We start from the raw sequence: 27282 nt of genomic DNA, 5'->3' as shown, positions 1-27282 counted from the left end.
CGGGTCCATGTCTGGCACTGTATGAATGGGTCTAAAATAAACTCACCTTTTTTCATACAAAATTTCCACCCCCATGAATAGGTGTTGTTGAATCGCAATGTTCTCCCCAAACTCTCACAAGTTTTCTTTTTCAGTTTTTAATGTTAGGGGGATTTTCTGCAAGAATTCCATTGTGACTTCATGTCTATTCAAATAAGCTAGCAATCAATGAGAACTAGCTCTGGTTTAAATTGCTTGTCCTCTGGTTTAAATTGTTTATATGTCTGTGGGTGGAGGAAAACCATTAGGTTTTATGAAGGTCCTCACCCACCAACCTAGTTGGTGGCATGCTTCATCATCGGGCCCCACCCGAGGTACCGAGTGTGCCTCAGGTGTGCTTCAACGCCAGATTACTCCGCAGACATACAAACAATTTAAACCAGAGCTAGTTCTCATTGATTGCTAACATATAAACTGGGGAAACGGACTAGCCTCTCTAGTTCTCCTCTCTCTTTTTGATAACAAAATATTCAAATAAGCTGTCATCCTCCTAGGGTTATTTAATCCTCTCAAGATGCTTTAAAATGAAAGCATAATTGATGGTTCCGCTCATCATTATTATTTACCTTTACAATTATTATTATAATTATTTTACTTTGTTTACAATTTTGCTAATTTAGTGTTTTTGATTTCCATAAGCATGTATTTCAAACATTCACAGACACCGTTAAAAAAAAATCCAAGATGTTGATAAATGTACCTGGTGCGTTTCTACAGGGAATGGCCAGGTTCCAACCTGAAGAGCTTACTAGTGCACATCTGAGAAACGCAGGGCATAACAAGGTGATCACTTAAATGGAACCAACAAGTGCTTAAAGTGAGGACAACAGAGAGTATGAATAGGGTCACGTTAACAGTGTGACTTGACCCTACTCTTTTATTCCATTGCAGCATGCGCAGCAAAAAAGGGAAACGTCTTACCGACATCAAACGAGAACTCCGACGGGATAGGGATGCGAAGTACCTGAAGAACAGAAAAACAAAAATTAGTGGCGAAGCAGAAGGGTTAAATGAGGAAGAGCAGCCGTAAGCTGGACTGGATGTGAATGACCTAAAGTAGAGCGCTAGGTAGAAGAGTGAAATGAAGAATTGCAGCTGGGTGCAGGGGACAGCGGCTAGGCGACAGCCAGACAGAGAGCATCTGCTCCCTAGGTTGCACAGTCTGTTGCTTCGTATGTTGTATGCTACTTAGGAGAATGAGGGAGGGGAAGCCTCGCTCTGGAATACTTACTGCTCCTTTGTCCAGGAAAGTATGGAAAAAGTCCACAAATTGCTTCTTCCCCTCTTTGGCACTGAGTTCCCGGATCATGTATGCATGCAGGTAACAAAGCTGTGAGGTGGAAACAAGAGGACAGACTGTTAATGACCACTTCAAAAGCTGTGATGCAGCAGTACTGCTCAGACTGAATGCACAACAAAGCCTTCTGGTCCACCCTTCAGTCCACATCATGCCTTCCACCCCCACTTCAAGTCCAGAGCATATGACTGGACAATCAGTGTTTTACATCAACAAACGGTGTGCTGCTGTTCAAAATTTGCTTTAGTAAGGACAGACGCCAGTTTAGTAGGGCTGACGTGAGACTGAGGTACTCAGAGAATGCAGCCCTCATCTCTAAATATTAACAAGCATCAAAATAAGGTCACAGGTTTATGCTTACCCCTCCCTGAGCTGCATGGGTCATAAAATATAAAATATAATGTAGAGGTGGTAGAGGCTCAAGGGCAGAGACCAAACAGCATGAAGAGGGTAAATAGCACACACAAGAGAATGCAAATGAAATGTTTCAAGCACACAGGGTAAGAATGCTATCACTGGGGCTGTGCTACTCCCAGGGATAGGCCATAAAATTGGCCACTTAGGGAGCAGGCAGTGCATACAGTGGAATGAGCACATAGCCAGAAGAATGGCATGCCAAGAGGAGAAGGCACAAAGGAGGTTACCAGGAATCACTCCATCGGACACTCAGCAAAGGGAAAGCAAACAACATTTAAAAACAAAATGAATGCTCGGTTTGCCCCTCACACATCTTTGACACGATATGAAACCCTCTGCAGAAAAAGAAGCACACACATGAGGGAAAGGCCAACTCCTGATCCTGCTTGTTGGCTCGTGTTGGACGACATTGGTACATCCAAAAAATAAATCATTTGGCTGTGATTACCAGTTTTTTCCACTGGACCACAGCAAGTCTCATATGCAGAATCAAAGAGTACCTTCCTTCGTAAAAGAACTGTTTAACCATGCTGCTCAATCACCAAGTAGTAACGGGTGGTGTACGGACTTAGGAGTAAAGAGTGGGCTGTGTTTTTGCAATAAGATACAGGTGTGTACAAAAATTAAAAAGTCTGTCCTATAACAATAGTTTTGTACATAGCCTCTATCATATACCCACGCCCCCTGTATTATTACTATATTTATTTTAGTACTTATAAATCAAACCCACACACACTGCGGCTTCTTGGCTGTACAGGCACATTGGTGGCCAAAAGCAGTTTAGCAATAGTAAAGTCTTAAGTTCTTTCCTGAAAGCAAATAGATTTTTCAGGCTCGAGTAGTCCACAGGAGGTTATTCTAAAGTTTGACACTACTTAAATACAGAAAGCAGCCACCCACAAATGTTCATCTAATTGTGTGGAGGAGTATGGCGCTAGAGTGGACACGGTGAACGTCTCATACTTGGATATTAGTCTCTAAGGCATGATTATCGAACCCATAAAAACATATGCATTAGCAGAGAGCTTTAAACTGCACCCTTTTCTTATTGGGGAGCCAATGCAGCCTTCTTGTTGCCTCAGATGCGTCAAATCTAGTTCTTTTAGCCTTGCGGCTTTCCTGACCACAAGGTTTTCAGCTTGTTGTAATTTGTTTGCAGCAGCAGTTGTAAGATCAAACCACAGCCAATTCTTGGCAGTAGTCACACAGATGGGACATATGCATCCAGTTTTTTTTTCAAGGGAAACACCTTCTTGAAAAGATGGAAGCGGTAAGACCCTTCAGGTCTTATGTTTGGCAATATAACTCCCAGGGATTTACCTTGAACACAGGTCCTGCAGGGACATCTAGTGATGAAGGTCACAGTGATTCTTGCTGCTGGTCTTTATTACAACTTACTAGTAGTTCAGTTTTATCATCACTCAATTCCACAATGCTACTGCGCATACAGTTCTGGGTGTCAGGCCCTAGGATTGCCAAGGGACGCGGGGCCATTTCCTTCAACTAGATCCAGATCTGGGTGTGATCAGCATATGTTAGTGCAGAACATCAGGGCTTCCTACCCTGAAGTAATGAGGGCCAGATATATACTTTATGCATCGGTCGATACAGGGAGTAGCCTATGACACCCTACATGACACAACGAAGGACTGAGACTTCAAAGGTACAAGTAACAGCTAGATAGGAAAGAGGTCAACCATAGAGCGGTTAGAAGGAAAATAACTTCCTCTACAAGCTTGAAATATGGGTGCTGACCACAGTTCCTTCTCAAGTGACTCGCAAGGATGTGGATTCAAAAATCACAACGCGGCGTACTGCAGGTGTGAGGTACAACTGACGATTTTACCCAAGTATCAGCAAAAGTACCCACAAATAGGAGTACACATATTGCGTCATTTTAGCCTTCCCCAGGGCCACAACATTGCTGAGTATATGTGTGTTCTTCATGCCGATGATGAAAACTCACTAAGGAGTTTGGGTTTGTGCAGCCTGAACAGATGGACCCTATGCCTCAGAGGTCAACGAATCCTATACAAGGAGTCCGGTCTGCAGGGACTGACGGACGCTGAAGGGGGGTGACCCTGGATTCACACAGGCCTACATCCTACGGATTTACACACCAGGGCTTACTGCTCCCATCCCCGCCTTGCTGCAAATGTCTGCACGATCCTCTAGCCTTAGACAAATGGTTTATTGCCGCCGATCACAACCCGGGAACAGACAACAGTCACACACAATTCTATTTTGTCTAACCAATATTAAACTTCCATCCTTGTTCATCTGTGCACCGTCACCAATGATATATAAAACATTTCTAATACAAACGGTGCTGTTTTCTTATTAATAAAATAAAGTCGCCAACACACACTGAGCGGTCATTAGTAACTAAGAACTTGAAAAGGCAAAATGTGAGAAACACACTATGATGTCCCAGTGACTTCCTTCCGGCAGGATGACAATATGGAAGAGGACTTAGAGAAGTGACTGGGAGCACAATCAGAGGGTCTGAATGAAGAGTAGAGTGTCTAATAGGGTGTTCTTCCGTCATCCGATTTCTGGGCATCTTACGTTCCTGAAATGCAAGCAGCAGTCCCCAAACATTCGGCTTCATAGAAAATCGACATATAGTTTTAGTTTGGGGCACCATAGTGGCATACTAGGTGTTAGAGGAACAGCAAACACTATGGTCATGTTCTACCCTACAAGAGGCAAATGTACAAAAAACACACGAGGAACTCAAGGAGCACCGGTTTGGAATCATTACTGTATTTGGAAACCTCCTGCTACACTAAGGTAACAGGCAAGGATGAGCCGAAAGTTATAAAACAAGGGTGCCTATTGGTTCTTTTCATGCAGTCACTGGTTAGCTATCCAACGAGTCTCTCTTTTTGCGCGGGAACATAGAGCTTACACTGAACAAAGATCACAGTGCAGTCAGCACTGTATCGTTAAGAGCGCAATTCTTTACAGTGCCAATATGACCTGTAGGACATTAAGCTGAAGTAGAGCAGAAGAACCATAATGCCCAGCGGTCACTTTGGAGTTTAATAGCACTGTTTACTGAGAACATGCAAGGAAACTAAGAAATGTTATTTTAGGAGGAAATATTGTGAGAATTTAGATATTTTCTGAAAGTATCAGGTCAAAGTCATCTAACTAAGCCTTTGTCTACCATCCCCAACCAATCCCAGCCATAAACAAATGTGCCTGACAAACAAGTAACAGTTGGGTAATGCTCTTTTTGGATAAGCTCTTTGTTGTACATAGTCTCTCGCTCTAGTGTTTACAAAATCTTTTATTAGAATACTTCATATGTAGAATGTACTTTGCTCTCATGTTCTACTGTGTGGACTTCTGTTTTTTCGCAGTTACTGGTGGCTGTTGTATTATTTATTAGCTCTTTTCGATCTTTGCTGTTTTTCGGGACTGGTTGGGTTTCCTAAAGCTGCAACTGGCATATTTCATCATTGGAGTAGTAGAAACTGCAACGCCCACTCCATCTTTGAGAGCATTTCCTCAAGGAACTCCTCCTCCTCTTTCATCACGCATAGTCTGACCTTGTGATGGTCAGCTGCCCCTTGATGCTTGATTCCGTTCCAGGAAAGACATGGCTTGGCAGTTCGGGCTGGACTGTTCCCATGAGGCACAGGGTCAGACTGATTTGCATATGGTCATGTCTGAACTGGGGTGGTGTGGAGTGCAAAAAAACGATGGATTAAACCCAGATCTGTGACTGGAGTGAATGTTTTGCCATGTGCAACTTCTGTCCATCAATTGTTGATTTTGCATTTGTCGCCCCTTGTATTATGGCAGGAGGTGAAGCTTTGACTGGATAAAGCTGTCACCCTGTGTGTCTCCCCACAGTGCAGCCCCCTTTACAGGATATCCCCATGTAGGTTCAATGTAAGGGTCCCGAGGGACATACTGGCTCCTCTGGTCAGAGTCTCTGTTGAATAACTGTGGTGTGTGTTGACTGAGGTGGTTAGGGATGTATGGTGTCTTGATGGAGGTTGGGAAGTGAGCAGAAGAGATTGCAGCATAGCGCTACTGGCCTGATACCAACTCTTTCTGGGAATGTGACAGAACTCCATTCCCTTAGAGATTCTGTCTTCAGTGGTAAGCTATCTCTTTCTCCATAGTGCTGCCTGTGGTATCTGCACCTCCAGCTGAAGAAAGTTACCCGAAGAGGGGTGTTCGTAATTCTTGGACTGTCTGCATTCATCCACCTATGGGAACTCGGCTTGTGAGGGTTCATTATGCATCAAACTATGCGGCCAAATGTTCCTCAGAGTCAACTTCAAAGTCAATTTGGGTTCAGAAGGTGGCTGTTCTTGGACTCTGGGTTGAGAAAGTAACTGCTGATGCGAAAGCTCAGAAACCTTAGCTCAAGCTTCTCTGGAGCAAAGGGGGTCTTTTGGCGCAGAGCAGCCTGAGTGCCAGAGGTATAACCCGAAGGCCAATGCCTCTTAGGTCCAGTCTTTGGCTCAACGTCCGACTCCCTTGAGAGCAGTGCATTGCACCTGGATGAGAATGATTTCAGGGTCAATACTCAGGTGCTGGCTATGGAATGGGTGCTCTGTCTGTGATCCCTGAGCAGAACCAATGTGTTTTTCTGTGGACTGCTAGGTTGTTCCTCAATGATGGAGCTTTCAGAGGAGTGATATCTTTGCTTTGCTTTGCTTTTGGGCTGATGGAATGCTGAATGGGCTCTTGTCCTAATCGTCAGCTCCTGTCTTCTCGGAGTGGAGAGCAGTTGAAATGTCAGTGGGGCCTCAGCGCTGCATCCTATATGGGTCCCAGAGGTGCTACCTCCAAAAGCGACAGGCTGAGTAATTTGACTCCATATAGCTTAGAGCAGAGGTCTTCAAACTTTTGTAGGTTGAGCCCCACCATCTCAATTTTTTTAGATGTTGGGCCCCCCCCACCACCTGACAGAAATTTTTGGAATAGACCGCCCGTGCATATCACGGGCCATATCCGACAAATAATGTTGCTAAATTTGTTTGCAGCTCTGCGGCTTGCACGTTAGTTCTGCTACAATGTAATTGTAGTATTCAAGTTAGACACACTTTCAGGCCGGGCTGACACACGTGGCCAGTGACTCCCCAGCACGCATTTACCCTGCACACACTTTCTTTGCGGTGACTTCCTAGCTGGTATTCACCATGCACGCACTCACCCTGCACGCACTCACCCTGCACACACTCACCCTGCACACACTCACCCTGCACACACTCTCCCTGCAGTGGCTTGTGGCTACCTAGATGGTGACCCCCTCTGCACACACTTTTCTTGCAGTGACTTCCTAATCGGCTGTGGTGACTTCCTAGCTGGTGACCCCCATACACGCACTCCCCCCTGCACACACACTGTTGCAGTGACTTTCTGCAAGAAGCCTCTCTATGCACAAACTCACTGACACACTCCCTCTGATATAACATCTGCACAATGGTTCCCGGTGCACACATTTCTCTGAAGACCCGCGCCTTGCACGCACTTTCCATGAGGGGGTGTCACAGCGCTGTATGTACCGCTAGCGCGTTTTCAGGGCCCACGGTGACGTATCACGCACTGCTGGCAGACAGTTGTTCTCAGACACTACCTGCACTCACTGTCCACTCACAATCATGCTGCACACACCTTCACCGAGCAGCCCCTCATCGCTGAACACAGTCCGCCAGCAGACAGTCATTACAACACTGGTTCACCCTCTCCTTGCTTCCTCACCGCCTGCACGGATGCAACCTTCACACGGTGATTCCATACACTCACTATCACCCGTGCACACATCCACTCTCCGCACAGTGACTTCTTGCAGTGTGCGCCCTATTCACACCTCAGCCACATGCGTGTACACACAGTCCCGGTAGACAGGGACTTCCCCCCCATACAAACTCACTCCTTTCAAGATCTCACTGTGACGGCTCACTACCCGACGCGCACCTCTGATCACTTCCCAAGTTACACCTTCAAACAGTTGCACGCTGCCCGGCCTCACTCCGTGGGGCATCCAATCTCACACTCAAAGTGCCCTCGTTTACACACTTATCACACTCCTTTTGTTGTTAGCCACTGCCATGGCACTCCTCACTCTGGGTGTGCCCCCACCCTCACCCTCATCAATGTCCTCGATGAAGTCTGCAGCGATCCCCTCTCGTGCACAGCTCCCAGGCACACGTCAGTGCCCTTCTCACACCAGCAATGTCCTCTCTCCACCCTTGCAGTGCATCCCTTGCCCCCTGCAGCCTCCGTCCCCGAACTCCTTAGTACCCTTCTCACCCCTAAATACCGCTTGTCTACTACAGTGCCCTTTCGCTCTCTCTTCAGCACATCTGCTGTTACCCCCACCAGGGCCTCTATCGCTATAGCAGTGCAGCTTTCACACCACCTGGAGTTCTTTCTCACTTCCAGCAGAGCCCCTCTCAACCTTTAGAAGCGCCACTCTCATCCCCAGCAGCACCCCTCACAGCGTCCTTTCACTCCCCGAAGCGCCCCTCACACCCTCGCAGCGCCCCTCACATCCTCGCAGCGCCCATCAGACCATCGCAGCGCCCATCACACCCACGCAGCGCCGCTCTCACACCAGCTACAGTTCTCTCACCCCTCGCAGTGCCCTCTCAACCTTAGCAGCACCCCTGTCAAGCTTCAAAGCCATTGCTGATGCATATTTATCTTATGCAACTAACAACCATTGACAAAGACAATAGTCCTGGCTTGTAGTAGATGTAATGTTGCATGTATATGGATGGAATGATGAAGCAGCAAAATACCAGTGGGGCGACACACTATACCGGGCATGGATTTTCAGTTAGGGGTGTTAAGTCACGCCCTTCATTACATCGGCCATGCCCCTCTGGGAACCCCCACAAGTTTTTTCATTCTACTTAAAGCCCTTCCTCCGATATGATGACTTCCTGCTGAACAGGGAGAACAAGTTCACTCAGGCCATCATAACTGCCAACTTGAACAACCTGCATCAGCAAAAGGCAATAGGTTTCGACTATATGAAATCTATTGGGTTTGGCACTTTTTTTTTTTTTTACATATTGCATAGCAATTGAGCTTCTGTAAAACCTGGCTTAATATAAAAAAAAGTGCTATGATGTGCGCACCATTGACTGTGTCATAGTGGTTTTTTTTTAATCATAAACTATGTTGCGCAGCAGCTCTAGTGCGGTCTAATATGTAAATTGACAGAGCCAATAGATTTTGTAAAGGTGTAACCTGCTGGCTTTGCCAGTGCTTGTTAGCAGAGGAGACTTCCTGCCTCCCACTGCATTTCAGCTCCAGCAATTAACCCCCTCCTGGGACGGTGAACTCTTAGCACTTAGCAGATAAAAGCACGGCACGGCGCGCCCAATGATTTCCCCTCCCTCCCCCCTCCAACCCTCTGTCACCGGAGTTCGTTAATGAAAAGAAATTCCCATTTGAAATGGGTAAATACTTGCCACGCGGAGATCAGTGTTAAGGACAACAAAAGTAAGATGTTAGGGTCGAGTGCGCGCCCCCCCTGGGATGGTGATCCACCAGACCTCACCTCATCCAATAGAAATGAATAAACCCATCGAAGGAGCATATAAAAAACAAGCACTGGCGTTGCCAATAGGTCTCGCAGTAGGAAAGTTGGAGCTATTGGTTTTGTAAATGACAAAGCCCTTTATGTTTTTAAAATGAAAACAAAAATAAAAGGCATTGTTATTTGCAATTGTAATGGCTCCAACGTTCCTACTGCGAGACCCATTGTGCACTGCACAGTGTGGGTGAAAGTGGCACTGCGTGGGTGTGAGAGGCTTTGAGTGAGTGGCGTTGCGTGGGGGTGAGTGGCGTTGCGTGGGGGTGAGTGGCGTTGCGTGGGGGTGAGTGGCGTTGCGTGGGGGTGAGTGGCGTTGCGTGGGGGTGAGTGGCGTTGCGTGGGGGTGAGTGGCGTTGCGTGGGGGTGAGTGGCGTTGCGTGGGGGTGAGTGGCGTTGCGTGGGGGTGAGTGGCGTTGCGTGGGGGTGAGTGGCGTTGCGTGGGGGTGAGTGGCGTTGCGTGGGGGTGAGTGGCGTTGCGTGGGGGCGAGTGGCGTTGCGTGGGGGCGAGTGGCGTTGCGTGGGGGCGAGTGGCGTTGCGTGGGGGCGAGTGGCGTTGCGTGGGGGCGAGTGGCGTTGCGTGGGGGCGAGTGGCGTTGCGTGGGGGCGAGTGGCGTTGCGTGGGGGTGAGTGGCGTTGCGTGGGGGTGAGTGGCGTTGCGTGGGGGTGAGTGGCGCTGCGTGGGGGTGAGTGGCGCTGCGTGGGGGTGAGTGGCGCTGCGTGGGGGTGAGTGGCGCTGCGTGGGTGAGTGAGTGGCGCTGCGTGGGTGAGTGAGTGGCGCTGCGTGGGTGAGTGAGTGGCGCTGCGTGGGTGAGTGAGTGGCGCTGCGTGGGTGAGTGAGTGGCGCTGCGTGGGTGAGTGAGTGGCGCTGCGTGGGTGAGTGAGTGGCGCTGCGTGGGTGAGTGAGTGGCGCTGCGTGGGTGAGTGAGTGGCGCTGCGTGGGTGAGTGAGTGGCGCTGCGTGGGTGAGTGAGTGGCGCTGCGTGGGTGAGTGAGTGGCGCTGCGTGGGTGAGTGAGTGGCGCTGCGTGGGTGAGTGAGTGGCGCTGCGTGGGTGAGTGAGTGGAGCTGCGTGGGTGAGTGAGTGGAGCTGCGTGGGTGAGTGAGTGGAGCTGCGTGGGTGAGTGAGTGGAGCTGCGTGGGTGAGTGAGTGGAGCTGCGTGGGTGAGTGAGTGGAGCTGCGTGGGTGAGTGAGTGGAGCTGCGTGGGTGAGTGAGTGGAGCTGCGTGGGTGAGTGAGTGGAGCTGCGTGGGTGAGTGAGTGGAGCTGCGTGGGTGAGTGAGTGGAGCTGCGTGGGTGAGTGAGTGGAGCTGCGTGGGTGAGTGAGTGGAGCTGCGTGGGTGAGTGAGTGGAGCTGCGTGAGTGAGTGAGTGGCGCTGCGTGTGTGTGTGAGTGGCGCTGCGTGTGTGTGTGAGTGGCGCTGCGTGCGTGTGTGAGTGGCGCTGCGTGGGTGAGTGGCGCTGCATGGGTGAGTGGCGTTGCATGGGTGAGTGGCGTTGCATGGGTGAGTGGCGTTGCATGGGTGAGTGGCGTTGCATGGGTGAGTGGCGTTGCATGGGTGAGTGGCGTTGCATGGGTGAGTGGCGTTGCATGTGTGAGTGGCGTTGCATGTGTGAGTGGCGTTGCATGTGTGAGTGGCGTTGCATGTGTGAGTGGCGTTGCATGTGGGAGTGGCGTTGCATGTGGGAGTGGCGTTGCATGTGTGAGTGGCGTTGCATGTGGGAGTGGCGTTGCATGTGGGAGTGGCGTTTCATGTGGGAGTGGCGTTGCATGTGGGAGTGGCGTTACATGTGGGAGTGGCGTTGCATGTGGGAGTGGCGTTGCATGTGGGAGTGGCGTTGCATGTGGGAGTGGCGTTGCATGTGGGAGTGGCGTTGCATGTGGGAGTGGCGTTGCATGTGGGAGTGGCGTTGCATGTGGGAGTGGCGTTGCATGTGGGAGTGGCGTTGCATGTGGGAGTGGCGTTGCATGTGGGAGTGGCGTTGCATGTGGGAGTGGCGTTGCATGTGGGAGTGGCGTTGCATGTGGGAGTGGCGTTGCATGTGGGAGTGGCGTTGCATGTGGGAGTGGCGTTGTATGTGGGAGTGGCGTTGCATGTGGGAGTGGCGTTGCATGTGGGAGTGGCGTTGCATGTGGGAGTGGCGTTGCATGTGGGAGTGGCGTTGCATGTGTGAGTGGCGTTGCATGTGTGAGTGGCGTTGCATGTGTGAGTGGCGTTGCATGTGTGAGTGGCGTTGCATGTGTGAGTGGCGTTGCATGTGTGAGTGGCGTTGCATGTGTGAGTGGGGTTGCGTGGATGAGTGGGGTTGCGTGGATGAGTGGGGTTGCGTGGATGAGTGGGGTTGCGTGGATGAGTGGGGTTGCGTGGATGAGTGGGGTTGCGTGGATGAGTGGGGTTGCGTGGATGAGTGGGGTTGCGTAGATGAGTGGGGTTGCGTAGATGAGTGGGGTTGCGTAGATGAGTGGGGTTGCGTAGATGAGTGGGGTTGCGTAGATGAGTGGGGTTGCGTAGATGAGTGGGGTTGCGTAGATGAGTGGGGTTGCGTAGATGAGTGGGGTTGCGTAGATGAGTGGGGTTGCGTAGATGAGTGGGGTTGCGTGGATGAGTGGGGTTGCGTGGATGAGTGGGGTTGCGTGGATGAGTTGCGTTGCGTGGGTGAGTGTGGTGTTGCGTGGGTGATGGTGGGCTTGCATGGGTGCGAGTGGCGTTGCGTGTCTGTAAGTGTTGCTGTGTGGGTGAAAGTGGCACAGAGCCTTTGATGTGGCGTGGCGCAGGAGAAATGGTGCTGCTGCTAATGAAATATAACAAGCCAGACCTCTTGGCTGTACCAAGGCTTGTTACACGTTGGATACATCTAGCTTTGCAGTATAGAAATCTGGACTCCACCGTGAAGGCTTCTCGACAGGACACATGGAAATGTGGGCCCTCGGAGAGCTGGATTTTCCCAGCCCTTGTTTTTAAACTGAGTATGTTGGCCTTTCTCTGGCTTCTTCCTCTCGCACCTAGCTTCCCTACGGAGCAGCCATTTTTGTACTCTGCTACAAACTCATAGTTAAGCATTCACATAGCTGAAACATCCTAAACAGCGGGTACATGCGATGTCTGCTTCCAGTAAACTTTGCAGGGAGAATGGAGACAGGGTCCAGAAAAAGCTACTGAGAAAACTGGTGGCACCTAAGCATGCAAACGTATATGAACACATACATGTGCAAATATACATATGTAAAAGGACAGTGTTTGGAGGGCGCATTGTTTATCTACTAAGAAGAATTTCTGCTGCCAGGGGGAAGGGCTGCTTTCGACAAGTATTTGGTCACTCCAGCTGGGAGCTTATGTTACAGCCATTCAAAGGAGGGCGTGTGGGGGCTTAAGTCTGGTGGAACGAATAATAGGACAGTCTAGTTGGGGTTGGGGTGGTAATGCAATTAAGAGGAGAGAGAACAATGGGCTGTTAGAAAAATCCCCAATTTCCCTCTAGCCTCAAAGGATTCTTGCTTCAGACACAACACGCATGTATGCAAATCATGATGGATTTATGTAAATACCGAGGGAGCCTGGTCTTTTATCAGGCCTAGGACGAACCGTCACTAAGGACAAGCACAAAAATTCAATGTAGCTTCTAAAATTCAAGTAAGATATATTGAAGTCGAAAATATTAGCAAAAGGCGGATTAGGAGGGAAGCCGGATGGGGGGGCGTGAATGCGCGAGGGGAGGCAGGCGGATTAGGAGGGAAGCCTGACGACAAGTATTTGGTCACTCCAGCTGGGAGCTTATGTTACAGCCATTCAAAGGAGGGCGTGTGGGGGCTTAAGTCTGGTGGAACGAATAATAGGACAGTCTAGCTGGGGTGGGGGTGGTAATGCAATTAAGAGGAGAGAGAACAATGGGCTGTTAGAAAAATCCCCAATTTCTCTCTAGCCTCAAAGGATTCTTGCTTCAGACACAACACGCATGTATGCAAATCATGATGGATTTATGTAAATACTGAGGGAGCCTGGTCTTTTATCAGGCCTTTTTAATCGTAGGACGAACCGTCACTAAGGACAAGCACAAAAATTAAATGTAGCTTCTAAAATTCAAGTGAGATATATTGAAGTCGAAAATATTAGCAAAAGGCGGATTAGGAGGGAAGCCGGATGGGGGCGGGAGAGCCTGGTGGGGGGGCGTGAATGCGCGAGGGGAGGCAGGCGGATTAGGAGGGAAGACTGATGGGGCGGGCGTGCCTGTGGGAGGGTGATTGAGAAATGTTGCCGATGCGGGAGGGAAGCCTGATGGGGGCGGGAGAGCCTGGTGGGGGGGCGTGCCTGTGGGAGGGTGATTGGGAAATGTTGCCGATGCGGGAGGGAAGCCTGATGGGGGCGGGAGAGCCTGGTGGGGGGGGGGCGTGCCTGTGGGAGGGTGATTGAGAAATGTTGCTGATGCGGGAGGGAAGCCTGATGGGGGCGGGAGAGCCTGGTGGGGGGGCGTGCCTGTGGGAGGGTGATTGAGAAATGTTGCCAATGCGGGAGGGAAGCCTGATGGGGGCGGGAGAGCCTGGTGGGGGGGCGTGCCTGTGGGAGGGTGATTGAGAAATGTTGCAGATGCGCGTGCATGTTTAATCACGTGGTTCACGTGAACTACATGAAAACCGCGGGGCTGAAAGCCCTTTGGTTTGAAGATGTTTTCGCCACTTGAATTCTTGCTCCGCTCGATGCGCTTGCGCACATCGATAGGTCGCGAGACCTAAAAAAACCTCTCAACTGATATGAACTACGGATCAGAATAAACATCTCCAATCTTGGAGTCTTCCCTCCGGTACATATCCTCTCGAAGGATTCTTATGGGAAGCTATAGCAGTTCTACTGATCTGCCAAACCAAATTCTAGACATGGCTGACCAGAAGTGTAATCTGTCACTTGAGCGCTGCCAAGCTGAATCTTAATGAGCTCTGGCACACATCTAAGAACAAGAATATGGATGTGGTTTGGTGAGACGTCCTAATGGCTGTGAACCAGTGTGGTCTCACAGACTTAAAACCAGTCACAATAACATGTTGTCCAAGGCTAGTTTGGAAATGGCTGCTTGCTCCTATGTGTAGACCCACAAAAACTGAATCCCTTTTCCCATTTACTGTTCTGACTAACAAAACGTATCTTACACTTGTTCTAAATTTTCTAAACTTTACTATACACCCTGCGGCTCCTTGTATGGTAATTTGTTTTTGAGGTTTTTGTGAGCCTTTTTGACAGAGTAGCAAGCTGTTGAGGCGTCAGTCCATATTTCAACACAGAGGATTAAAAGCCTCCTTGAACAGCATTACAGCTCTTAAATGAATTTGCAGGAATTTGGTTAGAAACATCACCATGCCATGCTAAATTCATTAACGAAGCAGGGGTCCATGACCCTGGGAGTTTTTGTCTGTGTGTTTTAATGCTCTTAAGTGACTGCTTAAATCACAGGTTCCTTTCAGGGAGGAACACAGCATTGATACGATTTTGCAGGTAAGGGGGCTTCCTTCCCCAAAGTTCAGAGGATCTTGAAGCAAATCCTTTGGAGAACTGAAAGTCAATAGTGTGCTTCCTGGGCTGGTTTCAGGTGACTGTCTCGTTTAAGACTCGGGCACATTTTGCTCCTTTGCAGCTTTTGTAGGGCACAGCAGATGCAGCTGCAGTTCTGCACTGTCGCATGAGCACAGTCCTTGTTAGATACAGTAGTAGGCACATAGTAGAGGCAATCTCTTTTTAGGTGGTAGTAATATGCTCATAATTCCAAACAGTGTCCGATACGATGTAGATAAAGGGGTTTCATTTCCTTTTTCGAAAGGATAACAGAATATAAATATGAACTAAAAGACACTAAATACAGTAACTATATGCAAACTTACAAATAGACATCCTAGTTTGTCAAACATTGTAATCCAAAAAACTGTTGCTATGGCGGACTCTGTGGCAGTTAAAAAATAACTGTTGGCGACAGGCATTGGGCAGTTAGTGTGGTACACAGGTATGCATGTTAGAGGAGAGGGGAATGACGACAGCACTGTTTTCCTTCTTTACAGCCATACACCATAGAAAGATACCAAACATGACTTCTATGTACGTCAGTGACATCATAAATATACCAACACAAACCATCAGTACAGGCATTCAGCGGGGGCAGTTTGATAGCACCGTTTATACTCTTGCCCAAACGCTTTTAGAAAAGCACATACCAATGACGCCGACCGGGACAGATCTCAGGAAGCAAGTTTGAATCCAAAACTCATGTTCCATATGCCCCATCATCTTCCAAGCAGTGCCCAAATAGGAGAATGGATCAACTCAATATCACCTGGCAAGTGTCTACAAAGCAGACCGATTGCATCCAATTATCCCCCACCCTCCCAAAAACACACATAAGAGAAGCATGCAAGCTGCTGGCTCATCGTATGACCCCACCCACTACTCCCTAAGAGAGTAGGATGAATAACCATGACCCACCCGTTCGTGCCCATTGAGCAGGTCAACTCACCACAGGGCTGCAGTCAAACTGCAATACCACATGCTGCAAGAACACCATGATGTACGCAGGGTGGCTCTTTACCAGCTCAATGCTATGAAAGAAGCTGCACTGGTCGTCTACATTCTGTAAGAAAGAAAGACGTGTGAGCAGGAGTAAGAATAGGTCTTGTTTCAGTGATTCACACAGTAATTCAGATAAGTCGTGCACAGCAGGAAGCATAGCAATTGTCTCAGAGAGACTATCCACTCACCTTCTAGATGCACGCAATGCTCCACCTACCACACTTCAATAAAGGAAAATGTTACCCTGTAAGCATCTGTGCACAGCATGTAGTGCTGTAGATTCACATGCTGTGCATATTCTGGCTTCATTGTTTGATTGTTTTCTGCACAATGGGTGAGCAGAAAGATGGAGCATAAGACAGAAAAGTATAATGACCATGCAAAAGGTACAACATTTAGAAGCAAGATAACTGTGCATCTGCAACAACTAAAAGGTTCATAGGAGTCCAAAAAACGACATGCTATGAACAGATGCTTACAAGCAAACATATTCCATCCATAGCATGAGTTACTGTTGATTCACATGCTATGCAAAGACTGTAAAGCAGTTCTCCAATAAGTGGTAGCTAGCTGGAGGATGCTGCAGAAGATTGAAAAAGGGTTCTTAAAACAGCCGGGCCAATTTGTGCTTGGTAGAATGCTAATCAGACCCCCCAGAATATTGCGGCATGAACTTGCAAATTTAGCGGCACAAATATGGAAATGGAGTCTTTCTGTACCTAAGGAAAAAGGCGGTAGCAGAATCAGTCTTTGATAAGCATAATTTTCATTTATGCGAAGTCATAGTGATGTAAGCCCGTGCACAAACTATCACACAAGTTATTGGAAGAGACCTTTTCCCAAGTCATTAGTGACATCAGACGGTCGCTGGTTGCATTGTTTGGATACTCTTGCGACAAGTTACCCGCCGGTAGACACATTTTTTTGTAAATATCGCGGCCATCGCGCTAGTCCGACGATTTCGTGATTTTTTCGAGAATCGCGAAATGCTGGAGGGTCTGGCTAATAGATCTATACAGTAGTGTTTTGTGAATGTGTGTGGAGTGGAACAGGTAGCTGCTTTACAGCTATGAGTATGTTACCTAACAAGGCCGTAGAAGCTCCTTATTCTCGGGTATAAAGCGATCTGGGCAGGACAGGTAGATTTCATTTAGCTTTGATATAGCAAGTTTGTATGCATTTAACAAGCCCTCAGCTGTGCCTGCCTTTGAAAGGGCAGAACCTTTGTGTGGTTTGGAAAATGTGACAAATTGCTGCTGAGTTATGCAAAGTGGCTTTGTTCTATCAATGTAACATATAAGGGTGTGCTTAACATCAAGAGTGTGAAGTACCTGCTCTGCTACAGAGTGCTGTGGGAAGAGCTCAGGAAGCTCAATAGTTTGGTTGAGATGGAAAGGAGATACCATCTTTGGAAGGAATTTGGGGTTGGTTCCAAGATTAGTCCTGTCCTTGTGTACCTGAAGGAAAGGCTCCTCCAGAGTGAGGGCCTGCAAATCACTAACCCGTCGTAAGGATGTAATAGCAACAAGAAAACTACCTTCCAGGAGAGTTTTTGTAAAGGTTCAAAAGGCGAGCCCATGAGTTTGATAACAACGGTATTAAGGTTCTAAACTGGTAGAGGGGTTAGGAGGGGGGTGCTATGGAAGGTAGAACACATTTGAGACACTCCATGAAGGCCTTGACTACAGATCTGCAGAACAAGGAAGTGCGTTCCCTGTTCTGCATGTAGGCAACCACAGGGGCCAGATGCAGGTGTATGGATGTATAGGCAAGGCATGATTTTTGTAAGTGAAGGTAACAGATGATGTCTTGGCCTGGTGGATTCAGCTGGTCTATATGCTTAGAAATGCAGTAGTGACCAAACCTCTATTTACTTGGTGGCATAGCAGGCCTGCTTACTCGGTCTGCATGCTTATTTGAGGATTGATATGCCCTCTTGAAGGAGGATGAGGTAGTCATATTCTAGGACCTTTGAGCCATACTGCTAGATTAAGCTGCCTGGGATTGTTGTGCCATATTTTCTTGTGGTTCTGAGTGAAAAGCTCCAGCCTGATCCGGAGCAACTTGTGGGAAACCACAGACATTACAAACTGGGTGAAGAACCACAGTTTTCTGGCTCAAGTGGGAGCCACTAAGTTGCAAAGTAGAGAAGCTTATCGAAGCTTCTGGACCACATATGGAAGGAGCAGGAATGGTGGAAAAGCACAGTCAAATATCCCTGACCAGTTCACCCATACAGCATGGCCTATGGACTTTGGGTGAGGGACCCGGAAGGTGAAGCTTTGGCATTTGGTGTGGTCGCGAACAGGTCTACCTGGGGTATCGCCCATCAACAGGGTACTGGAGTATGACTTGTGGAGGAGGTCCTACTCATGGACTGGTTGACACATTCTGCTGAGCAGGTCAGCAAAATAGTCCACTCCCGGAAGGTACTCCACCAGAAGGTGTAGCCGATGGTGAATGGCTCACTGGTAAATGCTCTGCACTAGTGCAGAAAGCTGTGATGAGCGAGTAATGCCTTGTTTTTGGATAAAATACAGGACTAAGATGTTGTCTGGTCTTACGAGGACTACTTTGTGCTAAATCTGCTGGAAGAATACGTTGAATGCTAGTTGGATGGCCAGCAACTCGAGGTAATTGATGTGAAGGCCCGTTGCTATAGTGACCACTCGGCCTGGTCAAGCAGATGCTGAAGAAATGCTCTCCACCCCAAAAGGGATGTGTCCTTGGTGATGGTCACCTGCAGAATTAGGTCCAAATAAGGGCTGGCCCTGCAACGGGCTGTTGCTGTCCCAGCACACTGTTGACAGCGATGGTTGCTCGCCCAAATAAACATGTGATGCTCCCAGTGATCCTCTGCTTGTGACCATGTGTAGACACACTTGGGAATCAACGGTTATGCATGAGGCTATCATCCCTAGAAGGTGCTAACAATTCAGACAGACAGTTGACGATTTGGCTGAAAAAGAGGCAATAGCTGCTGGAAGGCCTGCACTCTTGCTTGACTGGGGTAAGTGATATCAGCAAGTGTGTTTAGTGTGGCTCTTGGAAAAGACGGAATCTGCACAGGCTGCAGATGGGACTATACAAGGTTTAATGCAAAGTCCAGTTTGTGAAGGTAGGAAATAGTTATCTGGGTATGAGGGAGGGCTGTTTGTTTGCACTCTTGATTAGCCAATCGTCTTAGACTGGGAACACATGAATATGGTTCTGCCTGAGGTGGGTGGCTACCAGCGAGAAGTTTCATGAACTCTCTGGGGGGCAGTGGTGACTCCAAATGACAGAAATTTGAATTGATAATGCCGACCAACTATTGCAAATTGTAGGTAGCGGGGATGCGCAGGGTGGATGGTTATATGAAACTAAGTATCCTTTAGATCAAGAGTAATCAAAGTTGCATAGCTGAAGTTGAGGGGTAACATCCTGTAGACACCATCTGTTAGTGTTTTGAAAGAATGTACTCATAGAGGGGCTTGAGATAGAGAATTGGCCTTAGAGATCCATTATTCTTGTTATGTTAAAATATTTGTAAAGCGCATAAAACAATTAAAGCGAGTAGACGCCCTTGAGGATAAGCTCCTTGACCTCCTCTTGATGAAGGAACTGGGGTTCTGCAGAGATGGTGTGTGCGCGAGGTGGGATGTTTGGTGGGGTTGCAGGGATTTCCAGGCAGTAACCATGTTGTATGATGAAAAGTCCCAAGTGGTCGAAGGTGATCTCTTCCCAATGGGGGAGAAACCCCTGTAACCTTCTCCCGAAAGGAGTCATGTGATCGGGGGGGGGGGGGGGGGGGCAATGAGAGAGAGTCACTGCTTGCTGAAGGTGGCTCTTTTAGACGAACCTCCTTTTGTTCTGGCTTTGGTATTATTGCACCGGAGTCACTCTTTTGGGACCCAAGTGTGGGCTGCAGGTGGTAATGCTGCTAACTTTGGTAAAATGTGGGAGATTTGAGGGGATGTGGTTTTAACACCACTCCTGTAGAGAAACCTACAAAAAGACCCTTCAGGTGCGGGCGCCTGAAGAGCTCCCATCGACTTGGCTGCATCTGTGCTCTTTTTTAGGTTTTCGAGCATTTTTTTTACCCACGGCCGAACAGATGTTCACCATCGAACAAAATGTTAAACGGATAATGTTGGTCTTCTAGCTTGAAGTCGGAGACACAGAGCCAGGCATGGCACCAGACCAGAATGCTGGAGTTTACACCTCTGGCCACAGTGTCAGCTGTATCAAGTTCGCAGCATGGTGTGGAGTTGGAGATAGTTCTACCTTCAGCCAACTCTCCAGACTATGCTGTTTGTTGTGCTTGGGGGCATGTTGGGTGGGTTCCTCCATGTTGCCACAGTGTGCCCCGTCATACCTTGCAAGTAGGCCAACCGAGTTGGCAATTCACCAGTGAGTGGCTGATTGCACTGTAACTCTTTTGCCGTCTGTCACCTTATCCGGAGGTGGAGAGTGCCTTGCACTTTGGCATTTGGGTGCTTGCACACCATGCCAGTCACAAGGGAGTCAGGTGGAATGTGTTCGCAGATGTAGGACAATGTGGGACAATGGTTCCTACTTTCTCACCCCTTGGTGGGACCACCTGGGATATGACCAGCTCCTTGAAGGTCTCAGCGTAGTCTTTAGCATTCCCTTATCATGGGGAGAAACTGGAGAGTATGCTGTCTATAGGAGAGTGGTTCAACTAGGAAAGTCATTGTCTTCCCGGAGAACATGGATGTATACTTTTAAGATAAGAGGATACTCATAAGTAGATGCTTTGTAGATGATCTTGTGATAGGAGGTAGTACCCACCAGCGTGGATCGTTTAGCTGAATAAAGGCCAGGGTCTGTGTTGCCCGAGGCATCAACGTTTTAGTTGTCCCACAGGTCATCCCTCTGTTTCGGGTCATAGGGAGCATCAAAAGCCTCCCTTACACATCTGAAGAGTGGTATGACTTCTGGAGTGAAGCTAAAGAAGGTGGCACGTGTGATAGTGGCAGCGAGGATTGAATAGGAGGAGGAAGAAGAGGAGAAGGGCACACACTAATGAGACTGGTGCCCCTGTCCTGGACTCTTGCGCATTGGAGAAGGCAATCTGCTCCTCGATGTAAGCTTCAGCTTCTTTGGCAAAGTGTCCTGTGGCTGCAGCAGGGGCTTGGTGACAATTATTTCAGTCTGCAGGCGTATAAAAAGTATCTTCTGCCGAGTGTTGAATGGGTTGCTTCGAGTTCGTTGAGCTTGCTACCAACGGCACCTTCCGAGTCAAGTGGATTTTTGTTGCCAATGGTGATTTCGGCATCAAAGCGGTTTTCAGCTTCAACAGTTTAAGTCCAGCCATCAGCTTCGGCACCAGTGGGCATTTTGGTGACCAGGTGGAAGGGCTCATGGACTCCAAGGAAGAACAGGTGTTAAGCAGGGCCGTTGTGGCTGGGGAAGAGTGCGTTGTCTGCTCTGAAAGCTTCTGTCAGTGCCAACCATGGCCCGGAGGCAGTGGTGGACCAACAGGGCGCTTTTCAGTCTCTGGGCTTGAACCCCAAAGGGACAGTGCTCTGCCTAAGCATGCAGTGTTTGTGTGGCCACAATTTGCGACTGGGTAGCCACACTCTCACTCGGAGTCTGGGTTCTCCTCACCGTAATGATGAAGAAGGTTAAACATGTGAAGATCCAGATTGAGTGGACCAGCAGGAAGGCGACAGCGTCAAAGATGATTCTGAATGGGAATGGTTATAGAGATCACATCAGCAGTAGATGAAACATTTCTCATCTCCCTCACTATAGACACCTTCAAAGGTTGCATCACTGAAAATTTGACTTCAAATGGGACATCTTTTGCTGTTTTCAGAATCCGCTTTTTCTCACTTTTGATACTTTCGAGAATGTACAGGAGAGATACTCCTCATGCTTTCATTGCCTGAATCCGGGGTATCCGTTATCACACTGTACAAGAACAACCATTCCCTATGCTGTTGTCTTCTGATCAATAACATATGGCAAAGAGTGCATTCTTTCGGCTAATAATCTGCATACAAATGGAATGTACACTGGTCATATGCCTCTACAGTAAAAATGGGGCTTTTTTCCCACAGGGCTGACAGGATCTAAAGGGCATTCTTAGAGGTTTTGTCCATAGCTGGTGTAAAACAATGGCTCTACCGTGTCCACATAACCTAAGAGACAACGAACACTTTAAGGACGAGGATGCAAATAATACTTAGAGAGTTTAGAAAACAAAGCTGGAAGAAGAAAACCAATGTGAGAGGAAAATAAGCGAAGCAAACAGCACAACTTGTAGTACAAATCTGATGTTATGTGGCCTCTGGGGGAGTGACGTTCTAAGCACCTTCACCTCACTGGCTGTAGTTGGCTGTTTTCCAGTTATGAGAATGAGCTGCAAAATCCAGTTTTCTACAGCTGATCGATACGTTTGTTACTAGCCGCTACAGAAACAGTGGAGACCGCCACCTCCATGACGGGGACTGATTCAAGCATGTGAATCTATGAAAAATCCAATACTATAAAGATTGGAGTGGCATTGGGGCGGAGCATTTGAGAGGACGCTGGCCAGACTCGGTTCAAAGCCACTGATCTTGTTTCCCTATTCATCCACATTAAACCCTTCTCCCTTATTTTCTATTCCCCATACGTTTGTTCTGTCCACGGGGGTGTGGAATTCTTTAAAATGTGCACCAGTCCAATGTACAAAATATTACTGAAATGTTCTTGCCCAGGAAAGAAATCCATTTGTCCTATCATCTGCCTAAATCAATGGGCTGACACAGATGCTTTACTAGTCTACTGCCGCTTCCCATGAAACTCTGTTCGCCTTAGGCCCTTGGCTTCCAAACACCCAGCGATTTCCTGTGCAGAAGCTTATAGTAACCTATGAAAACACACTGCTCTTACTTCAAATGTGGTGAGCTGGCTTCCTTTTTCCATACCACAGATCCATACGGTTTCAACTGGCTTTTGTCATATTGTCCACAGTTTTTTTCTCCTGTATAGGCTTCATCTTCTTCCCCACCCCTTTCACCACAGCTTCAATGTGCCTCTTTTGTTCACCTCAGCATCCATTGCACTTCCACCTCAATCTATACCTCAACTCCAACACACTTCAATCAGAAGCTTCTCCTCCCATGTCCTCCACTTTCAACTCAGGCTGAGAGTGTCTTTTTATGTTTGAGTTGTGCTTGGCTCACCGAGGGGCTATAAGCGGCCCCATCTTCCATTCCTGTCGGCTACCAGGCCAGGATAACCCCAGGTATACTGTGCTGAGAGGAGATACACGTTGAGCTTGGAGAGGCTTAATGGTCCCACAGGATCAGAAAATTTTAATAAGGAACACACGCTTGCAAATAAGATTTTGGGATGCCGTGGTGTAATGGGTAGAAACAATGTGCAAGTATACTAAAGCTGGGGCAAGTGAAGCAGGTGGAGAGAGAAGTGTGTTAAGCTGAAACAGACAGGCAGACGTGGAAACTGGTTCTTTGTATAGTGGAAGTCTTGGGCAGGTCATGAAGGACGAAACCCAACACCAAGCTGCAGCCTGCAGGGCAGGGGTGAGACTGTCCAACTCCGCACTGCTCTGGCTGAATCAGGAAGTCTGCAGCCATGACCAGGGAAATGGCACCAAGATCAACCTATGCGAGTCGAGCTAAAAAGAGAAGCGCAACAGAGGATCTATCCTCTTGTGCACTAGTCAAAGGGAGACCCATCAGACTCATAGGAGAGCATGAGGGCTGGCAGAAATGGCCACAGCCAGCCCAAGCAGCCATACACGGTCTTGGTGACAACTGAAGAGGCATCCAGGGAGCTCACATGATTATCCTGAGGGAGCAAGAGCCTGGCAAAAGGCAGGGTAGAGTAATTGGGATGACACTGGGAAATCTTACTGAAAGGGGAAGCCCAGGGGACAAGAGAGGATGTGCCATGTCTGCATCAGAGATTTGCATGGCACGCAGGAGCCCAAGCAATTAAGAGTTTTTTAAAGCATGCAGATGGAGCGCAGAGCAGAGCAAAGTTCCAGGATGTCAAAACCTTGGAACAGAGGGAGACTGGACTAGGCAGACAAGGAGGCAGACTAGAGCATCTACTTTTAGGCCAAGCAGACACCAGGCTATGAAGTCTCAGTGAGAAGGCTCACGGCTGACATTGAATGTGAACTGCAGGTCACAAACTCAAATCCTACCCAGGACAGTAAATGGAGTACTATCAAGTAGGCAATGCTAACAAGTGTGATAAATGAACACTACGTAAAAGAACCCGTCATCAGCATTATTAACCATCGAGATCTCGAGGAAGATGGGCTAGAAGCAGTACTGGGGAAAGGATGGTGCTGTGAGGGGAAAGGAGTCTGGCAAAAGGCAAGAGAAAAGACGTAGAGGTGATGAGGAGAAACTTTCAGGGAATTGAGGTAGGAGCCGACCCAAGGAAAGCGTAGTTTCAAGATCGGAAACACAGGAGGATTTATGAAGGAACAATCTAGGTAAATACATTTACAAAGGCACAATCAGGGTTCAGCGCTGATAACTTCAGGACAGAGTGATAACAGGAGACTGGCGAGGGAAACAAAAGTGGAGACAAGCTTCTTTACTTGTGTGACACAGAACCAGAGTAGAAAGGGGAACACATGTTAGTGAATGAACACTCAAGGCTGATCGCTGGTATGATCTGCAGATTGAAAGCTCAGGTCCTGGCAAGGAAGGCTCTGGAGAAGCAGCAGGCAGTGCTGGTGAAAGACCGGTGCTATGAGATAGAAAGAGGCTGGAATAGGACGGGGGTCCAGAGGGAGAGATGAGCTTTGAGGGAAGAGAGGGGTACACGTGGAGCCTGGCACAGGGCAGGCAACCAGAGGTAGGGATGAGGTATGAGGGAAGAGAGGATGGGGGGGAACACATGGAGCCTGGCACATGGCAGGGAACCAGAGGTAGGGGTGAGCTATGAGGGAAGAGAGAATGTGGGGCACACGTGGAGCCTGGCACAGGGCAGGCAACATGGGGTAGAGATGAACTATGAGAGAAGAGAGGATGTGGGGCACACATGGAGCCTGGCACAGGGCAGGGAACCAGAGGTAGGGATGAACTATGAGAGAAGAGAAGATGTGGGGCACACATGGAGCCTGGCACATGGCGGGGTACCTAAGGTAGGGAAGAGGATGTGGGGCACACATGGAGCCTGGCACATGGCAGGGAACCTAAGGTAGGGAAGAGGATGTGGGGCACACATGGAGCCTGGCACATGGCGGGGAACCTAAGGTAGGGAAGAGGATGTGGGGAACACATGGAGCCTGGCACATGGCGGGGAACCAGAGGTAGGGATGAACTATGAGAGAAGATTAGATGTGGAGCACACATGGAGCCTGGCACAGGGCAGGGAACCAGAGGTAGGGGTGAGCTATGAGGGAAGAGACAATGTGGGGCACACGTGGAGCCTGGCAGAGGAACCAGGGGTAGAGATGAACTATGAGAGAAGAGACAATGTGGGGCACACGTGGAGCCTGGCAGAGGAACCAGGGGTAGAGATGAACTATGAGAGAAGAGAGGATGTGGGGCACACATGGAGCCTGGCACATGGCGGTTAACGAGAGGTAGGGGTGAGCTATGAGAGAAGAGAGGATGTGGGGCACACATGGAGCCTGGCACATGGCAGGCAACCAGGGGTAGAGATGAACTATGAGAGAAGAGAGGATGTGGGGCACACATGGAGCCTGGCACATGGCGGGGAACCAGAGGTAGGGGTGAGCTATGAGAGAAGAGAGGATGTGGGGCACACATGGAGCCTGGCACATGGCAGGCAACCAGGGGTAGAGATGAACTATGAGAGAAGAGAGGATGTGGGGCACACATGGAGCCTGGCACATGGCGGGGAACCAGAGGTAGGGATGAGCTATGAGGGAAGAGAGGATGTGGGGCACACATGGAGCCTGGCACATGGCAGGGAACCAGAGGTAGGGGTGAGCTATGAGAGAAGAGAGGATGTGGAGCACACATGGAGCCTGGCACAGGGCAGGGAACCAGAGGTAGGGGTGAGCTATGAGGGAAGAGAGGATGTGGGGCACACATGGAGCCTGGCACAGGGCAGGGAACCAGAGGTAGAGATGAACTATGAGGGAAGAGAGGATGTGGGGCACACATGGAGCCTGGCACATGGCAGGGAACCAGAGGTAGAGATGAACTATGAGGGAAGAGAGGATGTGGGGCACACATGGAGCCTGGCACAGGGCAGGGAACCAGAGGTAGAGATGAACTATGAGAGAAGAGAAGATGTGGGGCACACATGGAGCCTGGCACAGGGCAGGGAACCTAAGGTAGGGAAGAGGATGTGGGGCACACATGGAGCCTGGCACAGGGCAGGGAACCAGAGGTAGAGATGAGCTATGAGAGAAGAGAAGATGTGGGGGCACACATGGAGGGGAACCTAAGGTAGGGAAGAGGATGTGGGGCACACATGGAGCCTGGCACATGGCGGGGAACCTAAGGTAGGGAAGAGGATGTGGGGAGCACATGGAGCCTGGCACATGGATGGGAACCTAAGGTAGGGATGACCTATGAGGGAAGAGAGGATGTGGGGCACACATGGAGCCTGGCACATGGCGGGGAACCTAAGGTAGGGAAGAGGATGTGGGGCACACATGGAGCCTGGCACATGGCGGGGAACCTAAGGTAGGGAAGAGGATGTGGGGCACACGTGGAGCCTGGCACATGGCGGGGAACCTAAGGTAGGGAAGAGGATGTGGGGCACACATGGAGCCTGGCACATGGCGGGGAACCTAAGGTAGGGAAGAGGATGTGGGGCACACATGGAGCCGTCTGCGCCCGTCCGCAACCGGATCGCGACCAGCGCCAGGACCCCTGCACCTCGCAGATCTCGACCGACCCGCCTGATGTACTCCGCCGCCACCCTCATCACTCTCAACTCCGGCCGACTCCCTGAATGCCATCAAGCCACACCACGACACACCCACGGACCTTTCAGCTGCCACGCCTGCAAGTTCTCCTGCATCCGGACCAGCCCCGCACCAGCACCCGCCAAGTCGAACGCCAGCAGTACCCACCTCAAGTGCATCCTGCTCAACACCCGCTCCGTCCACAGACACGCCATCGAACTGAGGAAAATTAAATTTTGGCCATGTTGTGTTCCCTAGCGCGTACCCCACCGACTCCATGTACCAGCTTAAAGTGCATGTAACTTCCCTCCTGTACCAGTTATGAAGACGCAAATACATTTGCGTCCACCGTCAACTTGTCCTCTTTCAGACGCACCATGAATGGATTATATAGTCCGTTCCTAAGTATGCTATGCCAACGTCTTTTTGTAGTACACTTTTCGTTTTTTTTCCTGCTCTAGCCAGAGTAGGCCCTGAATTCCTGCCATCTGAACCTCTTTTGTGGCTCCTGGCTCTGCCCAGGCTACCTCTGTACTCATGAACTATGCCCTAT

General features: G+C 49.2%; 1 protein-coding gene across 7 annotated transcripts in view; it reads right to left on the bottom strand.

Moving 5' to 3' along the window:
* ARHGEF1 (Rho guanine nucleotide exchange factor 1) overlaps positions 1–27282 on the bottom strand; it is a 520185-nt gene that overhangs the window by 254912 nt on the left and 237991 nt on the right. For all 7 annotated transcript variants that reach the window (XM_086933027.1, XM_086933031.1, XM_086933029.1 and 4 more), the window contains exons 4-6: positions 15813–15926; positions 1271–1369; positions 961–1003 (exon numbers count right to left, since the gene is read on the bottom strand). In XM_086933027.1, the coding sequence (XP_086789153.1) occupies positions 961–1003; positions 1271–1369; positions 15813–15926 (256 nt within the window). The remainder of the gene's footprint in view (positions 1–960; positions 1004–1270; positions 1370–15812; positions 15927–27282) is intronic.

Source organism: Lissotriton vulgaris, chromosome 7 (assembly GCF_964263255.1).
Source record: "Lissotriton vulgaris chromosome 7, aLisVul1.2, whole genome shotgun sequence".
NCBI lineage: Eukaryota > Metazoa > Chordata > Amphibia > Caudata > Salamandridae > Lissotriton > Lissotriton vulgaris.
This window is presented reverse-complemented; position numbering and strand designations above follow the sequence as displayed.